General features: G+C 39.2%; 1 protein-coding gene across 2 annotated transcripts in view; it reads right to left on the bottom strand.

The window, feature by feature from the left end:
• MAST3 (microtubule associated serine/threonine kinase 3) overlaps nt 1–23,279 on the bottom strand; it is a 1,680,970-nt gene that overhangs the window by 457,990 nt on the left and 1,199,701 nt on the right. For both annotated transcript variants that reach the window (XM_044090757.1, XM_044090758.1), the window contains one exon: nt 2,220–2,332. In XM_044090757.1, the coding sequence (XP_043946692.1) occupies nt 2,220–2,332 (113 nt within the window). The remainder of the gene's footprint in view (nt 1–2,219; nt 2,333–23,279) is intronic.

Below are 23,279 nucleotides of genomic sequence, written 5' to 3'. Positions count from 1 at the left end.
GTAGCCCTACACAGATCTTTTACGTCACTGCTATTCAATGAATGCTGCTACTAAAAAGCCAAGTCAGCAACTGATAATCACCATAACCTTGACATAATATACCCCAGAGACCATACCATTTCATGAATGTAACTGCTACTTATGAATATTGCTGTTGTTAAAGACTATTAAATAGCATAGCCTATTGCAGGAATTCAGCAAATTATGTAATGCTGAAGTGAACCTTTCTGTCTAGGTATAGTGACATCGCCGGCTTTAGGAAGTGGGGAAAATTCCCTGGTAGTCAAGGCCAGCCTAGGGTTTTCCCAGCAGGAAAGCCCACAGGTTAGGACTGCAACAATGAAACACGAAGATCATACAGATTATCCAAGATCATCTTCCTACAGTGGAGTTTGACAGGCAGCACATCTTAAACTCACACACGGATACAGCACTACAATGCAAGAGCAAACAAAACTACAGCTAGATTGACCTAACACACTTAAAGATGAGGGCTCCTGAGACTGAAATATGGAAGCAAGCTGGAACTCTAGAGTTCATGATCTACACCATCCAGGTGCACAATTTAAATCAACAGTGGCATGGTGGTTTTAAAGTTAAGAATTCTGCTTCTAAGCTTCAGGGTCTGGGGTTCAGTCATGTCCCCTAGTCACTGTCTGTGTGGAATATGCCGGTTATCCCCCACATCTATTTGGGTTTTCAACCATATACGTCTGTTTTCTACTGTGACACTGCCAGCCCATCTATCTGGAATTTTGTAAATAATTCTATGTCATTTGTGAATATTGATATGATTTATACAGAACTGTATGTTATGTATTGAACTTCAATAATGTAACCACAGTGTACACTCCTGGAAAATAGAAGATTAACTTACAAAACTTTCAGAAAATAAGTTGACATTAAGTGCTTTACGATGTGCTATAAAAGTTAGTTTCAATGCAGCAAGGAGACAGGATGTCTAGAGCTAGAAGCTTTTTCTATTGTCTTGGAGAGAAGTAGTGACTAGGTTTAAAATGCAAAATGTGTTTTATTGCTTTATGACTTCCTAGCAGCTGCACAGTTCTGAGAGATATGCATTTCTCACATAGAGATGTTAAAATCCTGTTAAGTTTCTGTTCAGCCTGGGAACTGAAGTCAGGTGATAAAGAGTGATGCCACCCAAGCTAACCCAGCAGTAAAATGTGATATTAATTTAAGAACTCTCTTATAGAGAGACTGTGCATCTTTGACCTGGAAACATCCACTCATCATCACATCTGCACTTGCTTGTACGATTCATGGCATAGTATCTCTTCTAGATATAGATACAAATATAGTAAATATTAGTTTAGATGTTTTCTGTATTTATTTGAGACTGTCCTGCAATGTTGTTTTAAAATATTTCCTGTGATTTTGAACTCTGAAGTAACTGTGTTTATGTACTGAGTATTGTCTTGTTCTTTTATTACTTATTAATAAATGTATTTAAAACTTTTAATTGTGGCTGGTTTGTTTAGAGATATTTAAGCTTTTAGGGTACTTCTATATGTATTTGGTGACACTGTACAGGCCACTCCTAAATAGCCTTGCAAGTCTTGGTCAAAACTACCATTTGGATAATAGTAATACACACTGTAGGATTGGACACCCTTTGTAAGGGCCTTACAGTAGCTGATAAAGAGTGGTGGGTGGCAGTGATAACTACCTTATAGTCTGGGCAGAAGGGGGCATAGCTAGTAAACCTGTGCCAGCCTTTCCCAGGTGTGTGTGTGTGTGTGTGTGTGGGTTTGTATAAAAATGAAATCTGAAACAGTGTGTGTGTGTGTGTGTGTGTGTGTGTGTGTGTGTGTGTGTGTGTGTGTGTGTGTGTGAGCTACTTGGGCAGGGACACGAAGTACTGGTTGGACAGAGAGGGTGTTGGAGGTTTTGGCTTGACCACTCAGCTGAGATCTCAACCCTACAGCTGTGCAAGTTGGAAGTCTTAATGGGGATCCTGAGAAGGAGGGAGAAACCAGCCCCAGACTGGTTGTGGTCTCTGTGTGCTCTTAAGGGAAATTGTACTTTACTGTGTGTGTACTTGTCATCCTCCTATTATGTATGTCTCTCACTGTTGCCAGTGGTGAGGACTGAGGCTCCTTAATTACTGGGCCAGTGCAGGGGTGTCACATCTACTTCCAAAAGTCACACTGGTTGAATGCTATACCAAAAAAAAGACAAAATAAATAAAAAGACCATACCTTGCTAAAACGATGAGAGCAGGAAGAAAACTGGCGTATTTCCAGGGAGGATTCCTCATCATTCGTTTCATCATCCTCCTCAGAGCCCAGGTGATGGTATCTCTCTGACCGAGCTGAAAACAAAAAAACAAAATAAATTTTTTTAAAGAAATGCACATCTATTTAAGATGTGCACTGTTTAGGATGCTTTAACTATGAATGCATTAAGCCAAGATGTTAGCTCTTTTAATCATTTGTAATAAAATAAAGAGCGTCTATACAGCTTTAAAGTGGGCTGCATTTGGACCTACTGCCTTTCATTTGAAAATGCTTTGGGTAAATTAGTTTTGAAAAAGATAAATGGAGTCAGGTTGATATCTAGAAACAGAAATCTCCAAAGTTTGCAGTGTTTTGCAGATATAAGAACATGACGTTAAGTCAATTACAACTATGTTGCCATACCTCATTATGTTACAATGCCCAACATAAACAATTTACATTTCTTAAAACAAAACAATGCAGATACTCCCTAAAGACACTGGCTCAGAAAATCTAAGCTACTACTATAATCCAGGAGACCACAACACAGGCCTCTCTGGGACAACTCTGAATTTACAAAAAAAAAAAAAAAAAAAAAAAGAAAACCCACTATACTGTACTGTCATTGCTTCTCTCTTGTTCCATTCAAGTACCAGCCAAGACGACTGTAACTTTTACTACCTCTCCCACTTCGTTTCAGTCTTTCCTTTATCTGACCAACAGGCATTCAATTGGATTATCCTACCTTATTCTTCTTAATTTGATTGTTTAAACTTCCGACATTTACTCACTATTACTTTTACTCTGGGTTTATTATTATTATTATTATTATTATTTTTAACTTAAGCTTAACACTGTATCTCTATTATGAAATCCTTTCTCTAGGCATGGTAACTAGTAGTTTAACAGAGATGGTTACAGTTCTTCTTCTTCTTTCGGCTTTTCCCGGTTAGGGGTCGCCACAGCGGAACTCCGGTCCGCTAATGATTGGTAGTAGACTTTTACGGTGCCAGCCTGACACCCAACCTTCAAAAAAGGCACACCCATTCACGCATGTCTTTCGAATGCCACTTGACCATGGGGAGGACATGCAGACGATGGTTACAGTTATGATCTGAAAATAAAATAAAGTATTCCAGCACCACAATAACCAGTATAAATATTTACTAAATTAAACTGCGCAAGTAAAACACTTTCACCAAGTTGGCTTCCTCAGGCAAATGAACATAATGAATAAAAGCAGTGTTTAAATAGTTAGGACAATTGAAGCAATTAAAAAGCATGTGATCTATAATTAATTAACATAAAAAAAAAAACAGTCATCTAATTTTATTTCTGGCTATTTTGGATACAGGGAGATATAAATGTAATGGCCGTCACTTTTGTAAGTACAATTTACACAGAAAAGTCTTTTATACATCCTGCAAATAAACAGAACTTTTTTCATTAGGTGTTATGGCACCTGTGATACCAAGAATATAGTTTACATGACATTATGCCGACAATGCAATATCTTTTATACAGGAAAGGCAAACAGGAAGTTAAAGGAGTGCATTTGTCACCCTCTATCTGAAACACGCAGAAATATGGACACAAATGCATTGTTTAAACATATAAAATAAAATAACACATCATTTTAAGTTCTTAATGTTACAGATTATTAAAGAAAATATAAGAGGAGGAGATCTGAAAATGAAATTGAAAAGCAAGAAAATAAATGGATTGCCCATTTTAGGGCACAAATATTTCCAGGTCTTAATGAAAGTTTTACAGTTAAACTACTTTTAAGAGACCTAAGAAATAAAATTAGATGACTGCTTTTTTTTTAATGTTGATTAATTACAGGTCACATGCTTTTTAATTGCTCTAATTCTTCTAACTATTTAAACACTGCTATTATTCATTATGGTCATTTGCCTGAAGAAGCCAACTTGGTGAAAGTATTTTACTTACGCAGTTTAATAAATATTTATGCTGGCTATTGTGGTGCTGGAATACCTTTTTTATCTTATTTTCAGTTGTATTTAGTTTTTCCGATTTTATCTGAGTGGTGGAACTTTTTCTTTTTTAGTAAGGTTATGATCTGCTAAGGAACTTCGACCTGTAGTCCAGGGTTTGATTCCCTCAGTTAAAAAAAACAAAACAAAAAAAAGTAGCAAAGTTATAGATAACGCATAAGTTGGCTTCCTTTTATTTTCATTAACTGTTATTAAGTCCATAACAAAACAGCTTTTACAGAAGCCACTGTATTGCCCCGTATACAAAGACATATATATATATATATATATATATATATATATATATATATATATATATATATATCTCATATCAAATGGCACTTCCATCAACCTGGGACCTCTCCTGTTTGGTATCTACTTCTCTGACGTACAGGCTAACACAGAAGGCCTTTGGCTAACAAAGTTCGCAGATGACTGAAAACTAGGAGCCATAGTCGAGTCCCCAAATGATGTGGACATCCTATAGAAGGGCCTCACTGAGACATGCCTGGTGTCAGAGCTATGGCCTCAAGCTCAATGCCAAAAAGTGCACTGTCAACCCCTTTGGTAAAAACTCTGTACCCATGAACTACCACATAGGCGGCAGTCTACTTAACGCCGAATGTGTGATAAGAGACCTTGGGACCCAGGTGGACAGTAGTCTCTCCTTTGATAATCGCATCACCACAGTAGTCAGGAAATCCTGCTACGTGACACACCTCATCACAAAAGGGTTCTCATCCATGAAAAAAGAGGTAATTGTTCCCCTCTACTCGACACTCATTAGACCCATTATAGAGGACAATGTCCCTTTTGGACTGTACCTCACAAGACATCTCCAGCAGTTGGAAAGGCCACAGAAGTACCTCACAAAGAGGATTACTGGCCTCAAACAGATGCCCTACACTGACCGTCTCAAAAAACTCCAGCTTTACTCCATAGCATATCGCCTACAGGTGATCTCTGCCTAACATATATAGCTATGTCAAACCCAGAGCTGTTGGATATGCTACAGCTAAAGAAATCTCAATCCCTCTGAGCTACACACTCTAGGGACCTAAGCTTTGTCACCACAATAAACAGGACATGCTGGAGGGATAGATTCCTGTCCCAGAGACTTCCCATACTCTGAAACAAGCTACCCATCTATGTCAAGCAAAGTTCCTCATTAGCACTCTTCAAGAAAAATCTTGATGAGTGGATGAGAAATAGGAAATACACTCCGGAGATAACTTCTGTAGCTCTGCTTGACAGGGGCACAGGAAAATAACTTTCTTGGGTGGCGTAAGACCTTGTTGGCTAGGCTTACTTAGGCCCTTGGGCTGATAGCCTAGTACCTACCTATGAATCTATGAACAGAATGGGAAGAAGACATTTGGGGACAGAATGCTTTCGCTGTCAGGGACTGATGGAGTACAGGCAAAGAGAAATGGATAGAGGAATCCTAAGTGAAAGACTTACTCTGGTAGAGTTTTTAGTTGAATCTAGAATAGAAGCTATTGTTAAAAAAGGATAATTAGTAGGGCATATAAAATGTGGGATAACTGTTGGAATCATAGGAGATTAGTAAAGATTAGGAAGACAGACTGGATAAGCAATTCACAAAGAAACAATGGGATGACGTGTATGGTTCTAAAATATGCAACAAAGTCTAGAAGATTTAGGACTTTTCTTGAAAGTGCCTGCATAGGTATTTTTATAACATAAGCAGGCTCCAAAGAGTTTTTCTTCAGGTAGATGACAAATGCTGTAGGTGTGATGGAGAAGAAAGAGGTAACTGGGAACATATGTTTTGGAATGTAATGAGCTGGCAGACTCCCTACAGAGTACTCCGTCAGAAATACTGAGTGAACAAATGGGTGTAACGAAGGAAATTATTTAATTTATTTATTTATTTTTAGGGGGGATACATTATTTGAATTGCCTAGACATAGTAAGGCCTTGCTAAAGTTAATTCTGGTGGCTGTTAAAAAACAATTACTAGAAAATGAAAATCAAAGTCTAAACCAACTGTAGTTGGAGTACTGGATATTGTAAAAGAGATAAAAGGATGGGAAGTGGAATTTTTATAAAAGGGTAGGAGAAATTAGAAAAAAATGGAAATTGTGGGAACAATACATGCAGAATAATGTTTTGGATGAGGAGTGACATTTAAGGGCAGGCAGGAGTTGCAGAATTTATGTAATGTTGGATTGATGACAGTTACACACAAAAGAATGTTATGTATAATGTTTTTAAATAGGAATGTGGTAATATGGTTAATTTTGTTTTATATAAATGTATTTTTGCGGCATCTTAAAGGATAATTCAATAACGGTGTTAATAAATTAATAAAAAGAATGTTTAGCATGATAGAGTCTGCACATCCACTATTATATGCCACACAGATCAAGTCTTATGTTAACCTGCAAAAAAAAAAAAAAAAAAAAAAAAAAAAAAAAACTGCAGATGTAAAAGATGTCAAAAGGAGGTACTGGGAAGCTGGAGGCATAGCAGAAAAAATGGAAAGCTACATCTGAGGGACTTTCTACAGAGGGTCTTGCAATGTATGATTTATTATACGTTTTTGTTTTCAGTGACATATTTTCAAGCAAAATAAGATACTAAAAAACGAGAGAACAATGATGTTTACTGTGGCAACAATTGCATAAAAGCAATTATGAAAAAAAAAGAAAAAAATGATGTTCCATACATATCTGAAGTTGTTCAGCTAGTGAAAGAGCTAGACACAAGTAAAGACACAGTAGGTAAGGAGATGTTAAGGTCTGAATTACTTAAAGGTTGGCTTCCTTGCCCCATGTATAAAACGGGGGAATAACTAAACATGTACTCCTAAGGAAAACAGAGATGAGGCACGGTCTTATAGATATACATTAAGCAATACAGCACAAAACAGAGGGTGAGGACATATCTTTGTAGGTTAGTACTTGAATTGAAAAGTGAACTGAATTAAAAATATAGTTACCCATCAGCCTAACAACAGGGGTATGGGATTAATCTTGTATTGTCTCATTAATAAGCCTGTCACCCCGAACATAGCTGAAAAGTGCAAAGTTTAGACTTTTATGAGTGTTACTAATAATGCTTATGTATGTTAGATGGCTTTCATTATTTAATGTCAGTTTCTTTAAAATATGTCAGGCTGACTATTTGCTTTCTACAGGCATGTTAACAGCAAATTATGCACTTAGGTGTTCATCTAACTTCACATGTAAGACTGAAACGTTCACTTTTTTTTCAAGGAAAGGATAAGGTGAATGTTGAGAGGATTATGACAAATTAAACTGAATTATAACAGCTTATCTTTGTAAACTAGATGTAATGCTATATCTATTACAAGATGTATGTGAATATTGATACAGCAATGTTTGGAAAAAAATTGTTCCTTGGGCTCCATGTGGTGGTGAACATTGGCAAATAATGAAGGCGTGAAGTACAATGCTAAGAGTAACGGTTTCAGGAACACCATAAATCACAACATTTCTTCTGTGACTTCAAGCTTACGAAGTCCAATACCATGTTCTGGACAGACTTTAGATATTTTGTGGAATTCTGAATTAATGGATCTCCTGAACTTAACCAGTCTCCTAGCGCTGAAATACGTTGTTCCATTTGCTCTAGTTTCTTTGTAAGTGATAACTTACCATGGATGCTGAATGATTTGACCAAATGTTTGGTCAAAGAATCCTTTTGAAGGTGGGGGGATGCAGTACTTTTAAGGTTTTGTAAGACCACTGGTGAGTTCACTTGATTTTTTTTCATGCTTAGATTTACTTATATCTGCCGGTAAAATTCAATCTTCAGACTTTTTGGTTTAATGGTCTTCTCTGGAGTTGCGATTGCAGAAAGCACAGATTTAGAAAGCTGTGTTTCCATTGGCTGCAACAAGATGAAGCTTAATTCTTTACGCTAGAGGGCAAAACTTTATATTTCCTTCCATTATCCAGCCCATATGGGATGAGACAACTACAAACTTAATAATGCTGCCTACCGAGGTAAATAAACAAATTAAAGTAGTATGCTTGACATCAACAGCAGAAGCATAAACTCAGAAAAGTACAGTTGTGTACACTTGCCATAAATGTAGATGTTCGAGTGTATTCACTTTTGCAGTCATTACATTTGGGTAATCTGCTGGCAGGTTGCCCTCAGTCGCCAGAATAACAAAGTCTTGGGTCCTGTGTCGGTTTCTGTCTCCTCTTCCATGATGTCAGAGGTATAAAACATGCAGCCGATGCCATTTTATTCAGTTTTTCTTGACCCAGATGTCAGGTGCCCTCCCAAATGGGGAGCAAAACAAACAAAAAAAAAAGATATAAACAGAAATATATATAAATGCACTTTTAGCAACATAAACTTTACTTTCATCTAAAAGCAAATACACCACAAAGGCTTTAGTGTATAGTGAAGGAAAGAAAAGGTATAGAAAGGGGGATGGCGGGTGGGTAACCCGGGCTGCAACAGTGAATACAGTTGAACATCTACATTTATGGTAAGTGTACACAACTGTACTATGTTCTTCGTGTTTCACTGTTGCAGTCATTACATTTGGGTAGAATCCCAAAGCTATTGATGGGAGGATGGAACTAAACAGCATTAGGAGTGGCTATAAGGCCCTGCAGAACTGCAATGGCAAAGCCTGCCCTGGATTTGGAGAAGAGAGGCAAATGATAATGCTTTGTAAAGGTATGAGCAGAGCTACAAGTAGCAGCTTCTAGAATGTCTTTGGTTGGAACCCCTCTGAAGAAAGCTGCTGAAGTAGAGGCAGCCCTGGTGGAATGTGATCTGATCCCCTTGGGCACGGGTTTACCATGGTGCAAGCAGCAAAAACGAATGCAGTGGCTTATCCACTTAGAAACAGTCTGCTTTGATATAGCCTTCCCCTCTGACCCTGCAGCAAATGTACCAGTAGTTGCTCAGACTTTCTTAGAGATTTGGTCCTGTTTAAGTAGAATCTTAGTTGTCTGTGTACGTCCAATGAATGCAGAATCCGCTCCCCCTTGTTCTGCGGATTTGGGTAAAATGTTGGCAGGTGAATGGTCTGGTTAAAAGCCACACTGGATACCACCTTAGGCATAAAAGAAGGATTGGTCCTGAGGGACACCCTGTCTGGCTAAAATATAATAAAAGACTTCACTGCCATAAGAGCCTGCAGTTCTGAAACCCTTCTTGCTGAAGTGACTGCCAAGAGAAAAGCTGTTTTCCAAGATAGAAATTTTATATCCGCAGTAGCTGCTGGTTCAAAAGGAAGCAGGGTGAGTTTTTTCCAGCACAAAATTGAGGTCCCATGCAAGAGTTGGTGATCTTCTGGGAGGCCTTACATTTTTGGCCCCTCTAAAATACTGTATAAGCAGAGGATGAGAAAAGAGGGGAGTCTCTGTGTTGTAATGAGCCGAGATGGCAGAGGCATGGATTTTTGTTGAAGAAAAAGATAGGCCCTTGTCAAGCATCTCAGTCAAATATTGTAAACTCTGAGGAATATTGGGCTTTGCTGTGTCTGTTTCTTGTCCTTGGTTCCAAGCACAGAATCTCTTCCATTTATCAGCATAAGATTTTCTAGTACTAGGCCTTCTGGCTTCCAAAATGACATCCATCACAGATTTACTGAGCGGTGTTGTTTGAATAATTAATTGATCAGCCATGCTGCAAGATTCAGAGTTTGGAGCGGAGTGCGCAGAATTTGATTGTTCTGCTGAGACAGTAGATGAGGTATTTGAGGCAAGTACCATGGAGGAAGTTGAGACATATTCCTTAGAAGTGGGTACCAGTGCTGGCGAGGCCAGTCCGGAGCAACTAGGATCATTTTTGTTTTTTCCTGCATGACTTTTAGTAAGACCTTGGAGAGTAGAGGCAGAGGGGGAAAGGCATAGACTGATAGATTTTTGGGCATCCACTTTCCATGCTTTTTTGTGATGAGTTCTTGTGCAGAATTTGTCCAACTGATAATTTTGGGAAGAGGCAAATAGATCTATGTCTGGGCTCCCCCATTTATGTGTTAACATGCTGAAGATCTGTGAATCTAGTTTCCATTCGTGTGGGTCCATAAGATTTCTGCTTAGGTCGTCTGCCAGAGTATTTTGTTTTCCTGGCAGGAATTGAGCTTGAAGATGTATTTGGTAAGTCAAGGCTGTGTTCCACAAGGCCATGGCTAGTCTGCAAAGGGGGTAGGAATGTGTACCCCCCCTGCCTGTTTATATACCACATAACTGTGCTGTTGTCCGTCTTTATCAGTAGTTGTCCTGGATGAAGTAAGTCCTTGAAGGCTGTCAGAGCATTCTGAAAATATAGCATCTCTTTCTGGTTGATATGCAGATACATTTGGTTTGGCTCCATTTGCCCTGAATGCATCTCCCTGCCAGGTGGGCCCCCCAAGCGTAGTCTGATGCGTCTGTAGTTAGGGTTTGGGTGGCAGGGGGTAGAGTGAATGACAGTCCCTTGTTTTGGTGACATGTCTCTGCCCACTGAAGAAACTCCTGTTGTAGGCAGGGAATGAGAGGAATCATTGCTTCCAGACCGTGACAATGCTGACTCCATAAACTTTTTAGGTACCATTGAAGTTTCCTCATATGCAGTCTCGCATATGGAATTAGTAGAATGCAGGATGCCATGAACCCCAAAACCTGCAGAATTTGCCTTACAGATAACTGGGTTTTTGTTGCCATTTGTTTGAAGTATGTTGTCAGTTGCCTTTGTTTGTCTGGCGTAAGGTAAGCCATCTGGGCAGTTGTATTCAAGTTTGCACCCAGGAATGTAATTATTTGAGAGGGTACCAGTTATGATTTATTTTCATTTATGGTGTACCCTAAGCATGCTAGAAGCCTTTTTACAAATGCCAGATGTTGAAGAAGTGTGTCCTTGTTCTCTGCTTGAATGAGACAGTCGTCCAGGTAAGGATACATTTGTATGCTTCTTTGTCTGCAGAATGCAATTACTGGTGCCAGGCACTTAGTAAAGACCCTGGGCGCACTAGATAAGCCAAAGGGCAGTGCAGAGAATTGGTAATGCAAAAAACCTGCTTTGAAGCAGAGGTATCTTCTGCATGATTCCCTTATTGGGATATGCAGGTATGCCTCTTAAGTCTAGAGTTACCAACCAAGCATTCCTGCCTAGCATCGTCAGTAGCTGTTGTAAAGTCAGCATTTTGAATTTTGGAATATCCAGGAACGTGTTCAAAATCGATAAGTCCAGTATTGGATGCCATGAATTGTCTTTTCTGGGTACCAGGAAAAGTCTTGAATAAAAACCTTGCCCTTTTTCCTTTTCTGGCACTGGTTGAATAGCCACCATATCCATGAGGGACATGACTTGTTTCTGAGCCTCTGCCCACTGGTTTTGTGGCAGATCCGGCCATCCGTTTGGAATTGGCAAAGTATTGAAATGAAATCTGTACCCCTGGGATACAATGTTTAATACCCACTTGTCCTGGGTAATTAAATGCCAATTTTGAGAAAGAAGTGCTAGTTTTCCCCCCAACGGGGCTGCCAAAAGGTAAGTGCTTGGTGATGGTAGAGGAAAGACATTGAGACTGCTTACTGTAGGGTTGTGCTTTGTTTCCTCCAGTTTTGGAGGTGGAGGCACCCCATTGATTTGACCTGTAAGAACCCTGTGATTAGTATCTGGAGCCTTTTGAGTGCCTGGATTTGCCTTGAGTGGCTCTGCTGGACACAGGAAAGGATCAATTTTTAGTAGGCCAGTGTCTACTGAACCTGGGTGGCTGCACTTGTAAGAAATCTTTTACAGTTTGCATACATTTAGCTTTGTCTTCCATTTTCTTTAAAATCTCTTCTGCCTTATTACCAAACAGAGTATCATGCTGCAAAGGGGCATCCAACAATTTAGCTTTAACATGATCAGGCAGATTTTGCTCCTTGAGCCAGGCATGCCTTCTAATCACAGATCCAGTAACGGCGGCCCTACAAGAGGCCTCCAAGGAATCAAAACCACATTGCAAAGTATGCTTTCCAACCTGTTCTGCTGAATGCAATAATTCCTGTAACTCTTTATTTTCCACACAATCAGAAATCAACATCATTTTCTGTTTCAGTAAGCCCATAGCATGCTGTTGATATTTAAGCATATGAAACTGGCAGTTGAAGGCCCTGTCTGTCAAGGTTGCAGACGTATAAACCTTCTTTCCCTATCTATCCAGTACCCTGGAATCTCTGTCAGAGGGGGTAGGATTTTTGGCTGTAGAGGCCTTTACACCCTTCGGACCCTGAGAAATAGTCTCAGGATCAGCAGCAGGATTTCTGAATAGAAATTTGTGAGAGTCAGGAACCCTGTAATATCTGTCTGGCTTACTAGGAGCCGGAGGCAGGGAATCAGGAGCCATGCTTGATTCCGAAAATACATCAACAATGTCTAATACAAGAGGTATTGCCAAAGGCCTATGCTGAGGAAGAAGGAGGAAATCCCTAAGCCTCTGTTTTGATTCAGAGAAGTCCTGACTCTCTCAGTGAAAATGTTCCCTTAAAGTATGCAAAGTCTCTCCAAAAGAGTAATCCTCAGGAGGAGATGTAGATGGGATGGATTCCTCTGCATCAGAATCCTCACAGGGTGGAATAGAAAATTCCTGACCAGAAGAAATGGAAACCTGATCTGAAGATTCATAATCAGTGCCTTGCCTAGGCCTCTTAGCAGGGGGGGGGTTTGGAACCCCTGATCAAGGTAATTAAATTATCAGCCATTTTGATCATCTGTTTTTTAGGCACAGGGGCCTGAGCACGTGGCTCATGCGTCGTTTTTTTTTAGACATAGAAGATGTTTTTGACCTTGTTTTTGAGGCTGGTGTATGTTTAATATAAAAACTTTGAGGCCTGAAAACACCCTCAGAAGCCGGTGCCTGCTCAGCGGCTCCGGACCCATTAAAAGGGAGAGACATCCATGGGTTCAATACTCTTGAGAATCTCGCGTTATACTGGATTCCAAATGGGTCTCGGTAGAGGCCTGCGACTCAAAAGTAGCAGGTATCAGGGGCTGTGAAAGCACCTCACTGAGTCCCGCGAACCGGCGACTGGCTTAGGAGAAGCTCCGTCATTGGTTTTGGACCTCGATGGTCTGTTTCTGTCTTTTTCTTTGCATTTTTTGTGAACTCCGGTAGTCGGATTGCTAACCGATGACATTTCAAGATAATTAAATCTTGAACCAAAATATTCAGAAGCAAAAATATACCGACGCTTAATAGTGGTCGGTTAAGTCTAGCACAAAACCGACAGCAAGGCACGTTGTGATCTGGGCCTAGGCAAGGAATACAGTACAAATGAAAATCCTTATGAGGCATTTGCTTCCCACAAGTAATGCAATTATTAACTTTTACTGACATTGGTAAGGAGCAAGAAAAAGTTTCCCCAACGTGGTACTTCGCTTTAGTTTGAAGACTTTGGTTCTGAAACTCGAATGCGAAAATTTTAGGAGTCGGCCGACCGGCACTTGCAAACTGTTTCTGCTTCGGGCACTGCACGGCAAGAAAAACTGAATAAAATGGCGTTGGCTGCATGTTTTATACCCCTGACGACCTGACTTCATGGAAGAGGAGACAGCAATGACGCAGGGCCCAAGACTTTGTTATTCAGGCCGACTGAGGGCAACCTGCCAGCAGATTACCCAAATGTAATGACTGCAACAGTGAAACACGAAGAACATAATTTTTAAGCTTATAACATTAATATGTCTAGATCAAAGGCATAAAAATGATAAAACTTGGTGAAGAAAAAAGAAACCCAACGACTAAACAAGATACCATCTTGAAAATCTCATTAAGTATTACGCATTTAAACCATTTCTCAAACTGCATCTGTATTTTTTGACTTCTGTATTTTACAGTTTTTGAATTTTTGACTTCTTGCCAAGCTCGTGATTGAAAGTTTACAGGCTAGGTCAGTTACTAGGTTAATAAATAAATGCTTTTTCACTAGTCACAAGTATTTACTTCTTCTCTTTCGGCTGTTCCCGTTAGGGGTAGCCACAGTGGATCATCTGTTTCCATTTCTTCCTGTCCTCTGAATTTTGTTCTGTCACACCAACCACCTGCATGTCCTCTGTCACCACATCCATAAACCTTATCTTAGGCCTACCTCTTTTCCTCTTACCTGGCAGCTCCATCCTTAGCATCATTTTCCCAATATACCCGTCATCCCTCCTCAGCACATGTCCAAACCAACACAATCTCACCTCTCTGACTGTCTCCAAACCGTCCAACCTGAGCTGACCCTCTAATATACTGATTCCTAATCCTGTCCATCCTTGTCACACCCAGTGCAGATCTTAACATCTTTAACTCTGCCACTTCCAGCTCTGACTCCTGCCTTTTTGTCAATGCCACCGTCTCCAACCCATACAACATAGCTGGTCTCACTACCCTCTTGTAGACCTTCCCGTTCACTCTTACTGGTACCAGTCTGTCACAAATCACTCCTGACACTCTTCTCCACCTTGCCTGTACTCTCTTTCTTCACCTCTCTTCCACACTCATCATTACTCTGAACTGTTGATCCCAAGTACTTAAACTCATCCACCTTCACCAACTGCATCCTCACAATTTCTCTATCCTCCCTCTCATTCACACACATATATTCTTAGTCCTGCTGACCTTCATTCCTCTCCTCTCTAGAGCATATCTCCACCTCTGCAGGGTCTCCTCAACCTGGTCCCCATTCTCACTACAGATCACAATGGCATCTGCAAACATCATAATCCATGGGGCCTCCTGTCTGATCTCGTCTGTCAACCTGTCCATCACCATTGCAAATAAGAAGGGGCTCAGAACTGATCCTTGATGTAATCCCAGTTCCACCTTAAATGGATCTGTTACTCTCACTGCAGACTTCACCACTGTCACACTACCCTTGTACATATCCTGTACCACTGTTACATACTTCTCTGCCACTCCTGACTTCCTCATACAATACCACAACTCCTCTCTAGGCACCCTATCATATGCTTTCTCCAAGTCCACAAAGACACAATGCAACTCCTTCTGACCTTCTCTATATTTCTCCATCAACACTCTCAGAGCAAACATCGCATCTGTAGTGCTCTTTCCCGACATGAAACCATACTGCTGATCACTAATCATCACCTCCCTTCTTAACCTAGCTTCCACTACTCTTTCCCATAACTTCAAGCTGTGACTGATCAGTTTTATCCCTCTGTAGTTACTACAGCTCTGCACATCCCCCTTATTCTTAAAAATAGGTACCAAAACACTTTCTCTATTCCCCAGGCATCCTTTAACTTTCCAAGATTTTATTAAACAATCTGGCTAAAAACTCCACTGCCACTTCTCCTAAGCACCTCCATGCTTCCACTGGTATGTCATCTGGACCAACAGCCTTTCCAATCTTCATCCTCTTCATAGCTGTCCTTACTTCCTCCTTGCCAATCTGTTCCACTTCCTGATTCACTATCCCTACATCATCCAACCTGCACTCTCTCTTATTCTCTTCATTCATCAGCCCCTCAAAGGACTCTTTCCATCTGCTCAACACACTCTCCTCGCTTGTGAGTACGTTTCCCTCACTATCCTTTATCACCCTTACCTGCTGCACATCTTTCCCAGCTTGGTCCCGCTTTCTAGCAAATCGGTACAGGTCCTTTTCTCCCTCTTTTAGTGTCCAACCTTTCATACAGCTCTACATATGACTTCTCCTTCAGCCTTCGCCACCTCTCTCTTTGTCATGTTCCTCATCTCCTTATACTCCTGTCTACTTTCTTCATCTCTCTGACAATCCCACTTCTTCACCAGCCTCTTCCTCTGTATACTCTCCTGTACTTCCTCATTCCACCACCAGGTCTCCTTGTCCCCCTTCCCTTGTCCAGATGTCACACCAAGCACCTTTCTAGTTGTCTCTGCTGTAGTTACCCAAACATTCGGTAACTCTTCACTGCCCCCCAGTGCCTGTTTTAACTCTTCCCTGAACTCCACCTCACAATCATCCTTTTTCAGCTTCCACCATTTGATCCTTAGCACTGCTCTCACACTTGTCCTCCTCTTCTTGATCACCAACATCATCCTACAGACCACCAATCTATGCTGCCTAACTACACTTTCCCTGGTCACCACTTTACAGTCTTCAATCTCCTTCAGACTGGCCCTCCTGCATAGGATATAATCCACCTGTGTGCATCTTCCTCCACTCTTGTACGTCACCCTATGCTCCTCCCTCTTCTTAAAATATGTATTCACCACAGACATGTCCATCCTTTTCGCAAAATCCACTACCATCTGACCTTCTGCATTCCTCTCTAACACCATATCTGCCCATCACTTCCTCATCCCCTCTGTTCCCTTCACCAACATGCCCACTGAAGTCCGCTCCAATCACCAGTCTCTCACCCTTGGATATACTCACCATCACTTCATCCAACTCACTCCAAAATTCTTCTTTCTCATCCATCACACAGCCAACTTGCAGAGCATATGCACTAAACATTCATCATTACACAATCAATTTCCAGCTTCATAAACATCACTCTATCTTACACTCTTTTCACCTCCAAAACACTCTTGGCATACTGTTCCTTCAGGATAACTCCTACCCCATTTCTCCTCCCATTCTCACCTTGAGAGAACAACTTGAACCCGTTTCCTATACACCTGGCCTTACTCCCCTTTCATCTGGTCTCTTGCACACACACTATATCAACCTTCCTTCTCTCCATCATATCAGCTAGCTCTCTCCCTATAGCAGTCATAGTGCCAATATTCAAAGTTCCTACCCTCACTACTACACTCCTAACCTTCCTCCTCTCTTTCTGCTTTCGTGCATGCCTTCCCCCTCTTCTTCTCCTTTGGTCAACAGTAGCCCAATTTCTGCCAGCACCCTGTTGTCTAACAGTACTGGTGGGGGTCATTGTTAACCCGGGCCTCGACCAATCTGGTATGGAAATCTGCATTGTTGTCCGTATATGTTATTTGGCAGAAGTTTTACACTGGATGCCCTTCCTGACGTAACCCTTCCCATTAATCTGGGCTTGGGACCGGCATGAAGAAATGCACTGGCTTGTGCTTCCCCAGTGGCTCTAAATAGCAAAAAAAAAAAAAAATGCAGATTTTACTTACTGCTTCACTCATTTGGTAACTATGCAAGCTCACTAGGCAAAACTGGCTATTTTTAGAAGTGACCCACAAAGAATTGTTAAGTGAGTTGCTCAGAATCACAGAGGAGCAAAGAGAAACGGAAGGAATCAGTCATAGGGCTACAAGATGAAGTGTGTTGCTAACTTAAAGCCTTAAAATGCTACCCTAAACTGCCATATAGATGAAGCGAGTATCCCATTTCCCTACCCACCTCATTCCATTATTCAAACAACACTTCAGCACACACTTAGATAGCTCTATCCTAACACTTCCCTTACATGCATATAGCAATTTAAGACTGAATCTTAGAGCCATCACATACTGAGTGAATAATCCTAACCAAGTCAAATAACCTTCACATTTGCCATTTTTTTTTGGAATCAGTTGTCATCTTGATATTATGCGATCTTTCATTTTTATAACCTGATCACATATGGGATATACTTCTTTACAATTATTAATTGATTTCCTGATCTAGTCCATCTGCCTTAGTAAAATATATTTTTTGAAGATCTCTGCAGTTACTTTCACGTATGACAAGCCTAATGAAAAAAAAAACACTTTTCAGTCTGTCATTGGTCATTGCTACTGCATTTAAACAGCAACTGCATCAATCTAATGACGGTGTCAAACTGTCCAGAGTTCAGAAGTCTCCACAAACTTCTGCTACCAGAAAGTCATCTGACTATAATTTCACATTACATTCTGAAAACTGGGCATCTCTTCCCACCACTTAGTGAAAAACAAAATTAAAGTTAACATTCATTTTTTTAACTACATGTGTATTATGTAACAAGGCATTTGATTAGGTCTGTAGTCTTACTGATTTTGATAAAACTGTATCTTGAAGTAATGTATAAACTAAGCAGCTTCGTGGAACAGTCATGGGGGCCAGGTTTTGCCCCCATGTATGCAAATCTTTTCATGGACATGTTTGAAAACAAATATGTATATAGTAATGAATTTTTTAGGAAGTATGTCATAAGTTATTATAGATTTATAGATGATTTAATATTCATTTGTGAAGGGGGGCTGTGAAGAAGTGAATACATTTGTTCAAAAAATTCAGATAAATCCCTATAATATCAAGTTTGATGGAATACAGACAGGTATTAAAGTAAGCTTTCTTGACATAACTTTGCAAGGTATTAATGATGGTAGAATACAAACAAGTTTACATAGAACATTTGAAAGGAGTGGTCATATACTGCATGGGGAAAGCTGTCACCCCCCTCCCACACAGTATTAAATCTATCCCCTATGGGGAATTTCTGAGAATAAAAAGAATATGTAGTGATAAAAAACAGTGCGAGAAGGAAATAGAAAAAACAGCACACATGTTTGTAACTAGAGGTTACAAGGAAACAGTGGTGGAAGAAAATAAAAGGAGGGTAATACAACAAAATAATACCCAAAGCAGGTATAGCATGCAAGGCAGAGTGCATCAACAGGATAAACAAAAATTATGTTATATGACCAAATATACAGTGTTTACAGACGTTTTAATAAATTTGGTAAAATATCATTGGGGTATTTTAGAAAAAAATAAATTCCTTAATATAAGAGAAAATGAGCATCCCATGTTTTCTTATTCGAAAGGTAGAAGTATAAGAGATTTCTTGGTGCATGACAAGTTTCAGCTGCCTGTAAGTCATAGGAGTTTGGGGGTAGGTGCAACAGGTACTTTCCCTTGTGGAATGTTGCCAGCATGTAGTAAAAAGTTTTGATAAAATTAATGAAAAGTATTTTACATGCAAAGGGAGAATTTCCTGTGACAGTACTGGAATAGTTTATGGTTTGAAATGTCCCTGTGGTAAGGTATACATAGGGGAAAGTAAAAAGTTTCAAACAAAGGTTGAAGGAACATGTTAGGGATATTAAGAAGAGCAAAGAAGAAAGTCCTGTTGCATTACATTTTAAAGTATGTCACAGTGGAAATATACAAGGCTTACAAGTTACAATTTTGGGGCACGTACAAGAAATTTATGACTTGGATATTAAAAGACAACTTTGGAAGTCAGAATCTACTTTAATTCTGAAATTTAACACTAATTCTGTATGGAATGAGTCAAGAATGTCACTGGAAATGTTTTCTTTAATTTAAGTCTATGATTGGCTAATTGTCTGTAATCATGCTATTTAAAGATAGAATATGTGAATAGGGATACACTCTGTAAAGGCTGTAGAGCCGAGGCGCTAGAGGAGTCTGCATTTTTATTTGCTGCTAACCAGATTTTATTGGATCCAGTGTGTGCTTATTTCACCGGTTTTGTGGGACTGCACTGTGGATCTACTACTGGACTATAATTTTAATCAAATATAAAGGTAATCACTGGCTTCTTTACTTGTGTGGTGGTGAGTTGTTCTGTTTCCAGTTTGTGGGTGAAATAATGTATAAACTTGTGATCACTGTTTACTAGTAACTAGGTTACTTCTGTACTTTTCCTACTGAAGCCTCAAGCTGATAAATATGCAAAAGGTAGATATCAGAGTTTGAAAATATTTAACATAAGTGTAGCTACATTTAGGTCATTACTGTCTTTAGCACTGAAATTAACAGCTGCAGATAGTGGTAAGTATAACAGAGCTTGTTCAGAGCAGATACAAAGCTGATAACTCAAAAAATAATCAAAGCATTGCACTTCCACTGTCCTATATCAGCAAAAAGTATGCACAATGTGTTTGTAGGCCAGTCTGCTACAATTTTAATTTAATTAAAATGTGTAAATTACATCAAACCACTGTTTTCCCTCCTTCTTTCTGCATCTTTTTCTCTTTGCATTTAGCAGCTATGATTCTCACTTCATTTTGGTGACTTCAGTAAGTGTGAATGTCGCCATCCAGACAGTTAAGAAACTTTTTTGTTGTTGCCTTAACACTTTGTTAAGAAGCTATAGCCTTAATGCACTTAACTCTCAAATAATCATTCCATGGACATGTGCATGCTTCTGGGCATGTGCTTATTTCAGCTAAAACAAGTAAAAGTACTGTTTGGTGGGTGCACATCCAGGTCCTTTTGCAGTGTTCTGCAGGAACACCTGACCTCTGATAGGTATCACTTCTGCAACAAAACGAGCTTCTGACACAGGATAGGTGACCTAGTATTAGCCATTCAGGCCTACTTCTCTTGGCTCAAAAGAATCAGGGACAATGTCAAAAAGTAGTGGGAGACAAAGGTTAAACACCATGAACAGATTTTGAATATTGCTCTTGTATAACTTGAAAGTTGTTAAAATAACAATTTCAATGCATTTTCAAAGGAATATGAAGTCTGCAAATCAAATGTCTGTCATTACTTAATGAGTGTAGTCCTCAAGGATTTGTCAGAAAACCACATATTTTACAGGAGACAGACCAAACATTTTTAAAGAAAATCAAGGACATTCTGTAAAATCAGGGGGCAGCTGAGAGGTGTACCCACCCTCCCTGATCTGCTCTAGTGTCTAGGTCATGAGCTAAAACTGGGTCACAGCCAAGACTTTATACTTCTGCGTCAGGGAAATTACTTCGCAGCTAACCTTGTGTGGTTACAGAAATGCCAGTTAGCAATCATGTCATAACACTAACACTTTTGGCCAACATACTTAAATAATGGGTTTAAATTTGCCTTCATTAATCTCAACACTACGCTCTTTTTTTAAGAAGTGCTAAAAGCCATGTTATACGCAAATGATTTGTTTTGACAGTATGGGCATACATAAAGACCGACTCTGTTAATGTTATGGAAGCAAAGGGAAGGTATCATAAGGCTAATATAAAATGTTATGCTTCTTAATTTATTAAACTATTTCTTAGCTAGTCTGCTATATTGCTTTCCTTACAGTAAAACAAATGTTGGATTTTGTAATGGGAAAATAAAACCCAAACAACATTGTACTGTACAGCATTTCATCCCAAAATCAAATCATCTGCATTTACTGTACGGCACTCACTATAAGTGAGAAAATATGATGCAATGGGGGTGGGGGACAGTCGAAGTATGTATGTATGTATTTGTGGGGGGGGGGGAGTCAAACTACGTATGTATTTATGGCTTCAGTACAGTGCTGTGACACCAACAGTATCACATGACCAAATCAGCAACCACGTGCAAAAGTGCAAGGCTTTTGCAACTTTGAGAAATGCCCCATGTGATGCTTTACTACGATTTTTTAAGAAATCAGATGCACAATTTCTCACCTTTGAAAAACAGAGGGTGTTATTTATATATAGTTTAACGAAAGAAAATACAAACAATCTCTGTGTTCTTATAAAATGTGTTTGCAATACAGCATACCATTTTTATTATCAAAATACATTCTATAACATAATAATGTAGTAAAATGCTGTGCAAAACGATAAGTCTGTTATGCACCTTTGACAAAAAGTTACGTTTGAGTCTCACATTGCAGCACACACAGAATAATGCTTGGAAGCATGTTGATATCTTTAAAAGCTGAAAGACCTATAAAAAATAAAACGGTCACAATGTGAAAATGATGACAGCTTGTAAAGCTGTTTGCTGTTCAGAGGAACCTGCTGTTTAACAGCTTGTTACAGCTTTTAAAGCACTTACTGTTCCTACAGCTGGGCAGCTAAAGCGTCATATACTACAAATGTGATCAGACTGCCAGTTGTAACTATTTGTTAATGAGCTTTCAACATACATTCAAGAAATTCACATGCAGAACTTTGTTTTCCAGGTAAACTTCTTGACTTCATTAATTGAACACATTTATAAATCTGGTATGATCGGTGATCCAGTCATAATCCTCTCTAATAATAAAGTACAGGAAACTATTCATGCATGGAAAGTCAAAATATGCTTGTTAAAAACAAAAATGGATTTTATTTGAGAGGCCTGGAAATGGAGAGAGTTTTCATAGTGCACACAAGTATTCACATAACAGGAAGACAAAGTAAAAGTATGTTTCATTATATGATCTGTTGCTCATAATATAATATGCTATAATATACTGTTTTGCAAGCAGTAAACATATTCATAAAGTACTACATTTTTTCAGAAAAAAATCAATTCAGAGAAAAGTATTTCTATGGCAACATTCTAAATGCATCACTTCTTGAATGAGTTTAAGCATTAACTCCCCAATACATGACTGTCCCTGAGAAACCTTGCTTCAGACAGACTCACACTTTCATGCATTATCAGCATTAAAAGAATTTAATGTATTTAAATAAAGTGTCAGTTTTATATCACCATTAAGGCTTGAGGTGACACACAAAGCACCAAAGGTGCCATTAGTGCATTTAGGAGCAGTATGGCCCCTGATCTTTGAAAACATGCCACGCATCTTTCCTGGGCATTACTAAAATCTCTTCCATACACTCTGTCACGACTTGTTGCATTTTTACTTAAAGAGGTACACTAGAAAAGCCATATTGCTTCTGCCCAAAAAGAAATGCCTTTGTTTTTTATATATATAATATATATATATATATATATATATATATATATATATATATATATATATATATATACACACACACACACACATATATATATATATATATATATATATATACATACACATATACATACACACACATCTATATAAATATAACCCTATGTATGTGTGTAGGTGTGTGTGTGTGTGTGTGTATACATATATATATATATATATATATATATATATATATATATATATATATATATATATTTATTTGCACTGATGAAACTGAAAAGACAAAAAAAGTGATAATGATTCTGACTTTTAAATTCTTGTTGCTTGTTACCGGAAGTTATGGTCTGAAATTTTCCCATATATACTTGCGTTGGCATTACCAGTTCAGTGTAACCTCTTTGACACTACTGCTTTCAGGATTTAATGGCAGCATACTAATCTCATACTACGGTACCCAGCCAGCTCAAGTGGCATAGAAGGTTAAGGACAGGATTTTCTTCCAGGTTACCAGAGTCCAGTTAGCAGCTCTGGCACTTGATACAGCTGACAAGGGAGGATGGGTGCA

This window comes from Protopterus annectens, chromosome 13.part0, assembly GCF_019279795.1.
Source record: "Protopterus annectens isolate FY-2018-M chromosome 13.part0, PAN1.0, whole genome shotgun sequence".
Lineage (NCBI taxonomy): Eukaryota > Metazoa > Chordata > Ceratodontiformes > Protopteridae > Protopterus > Protopterus annectens.
Note: the sequence above shows the minus strand (reverse complement) of the source record. Positions and strands in the feature narration are given on the sequence as shown.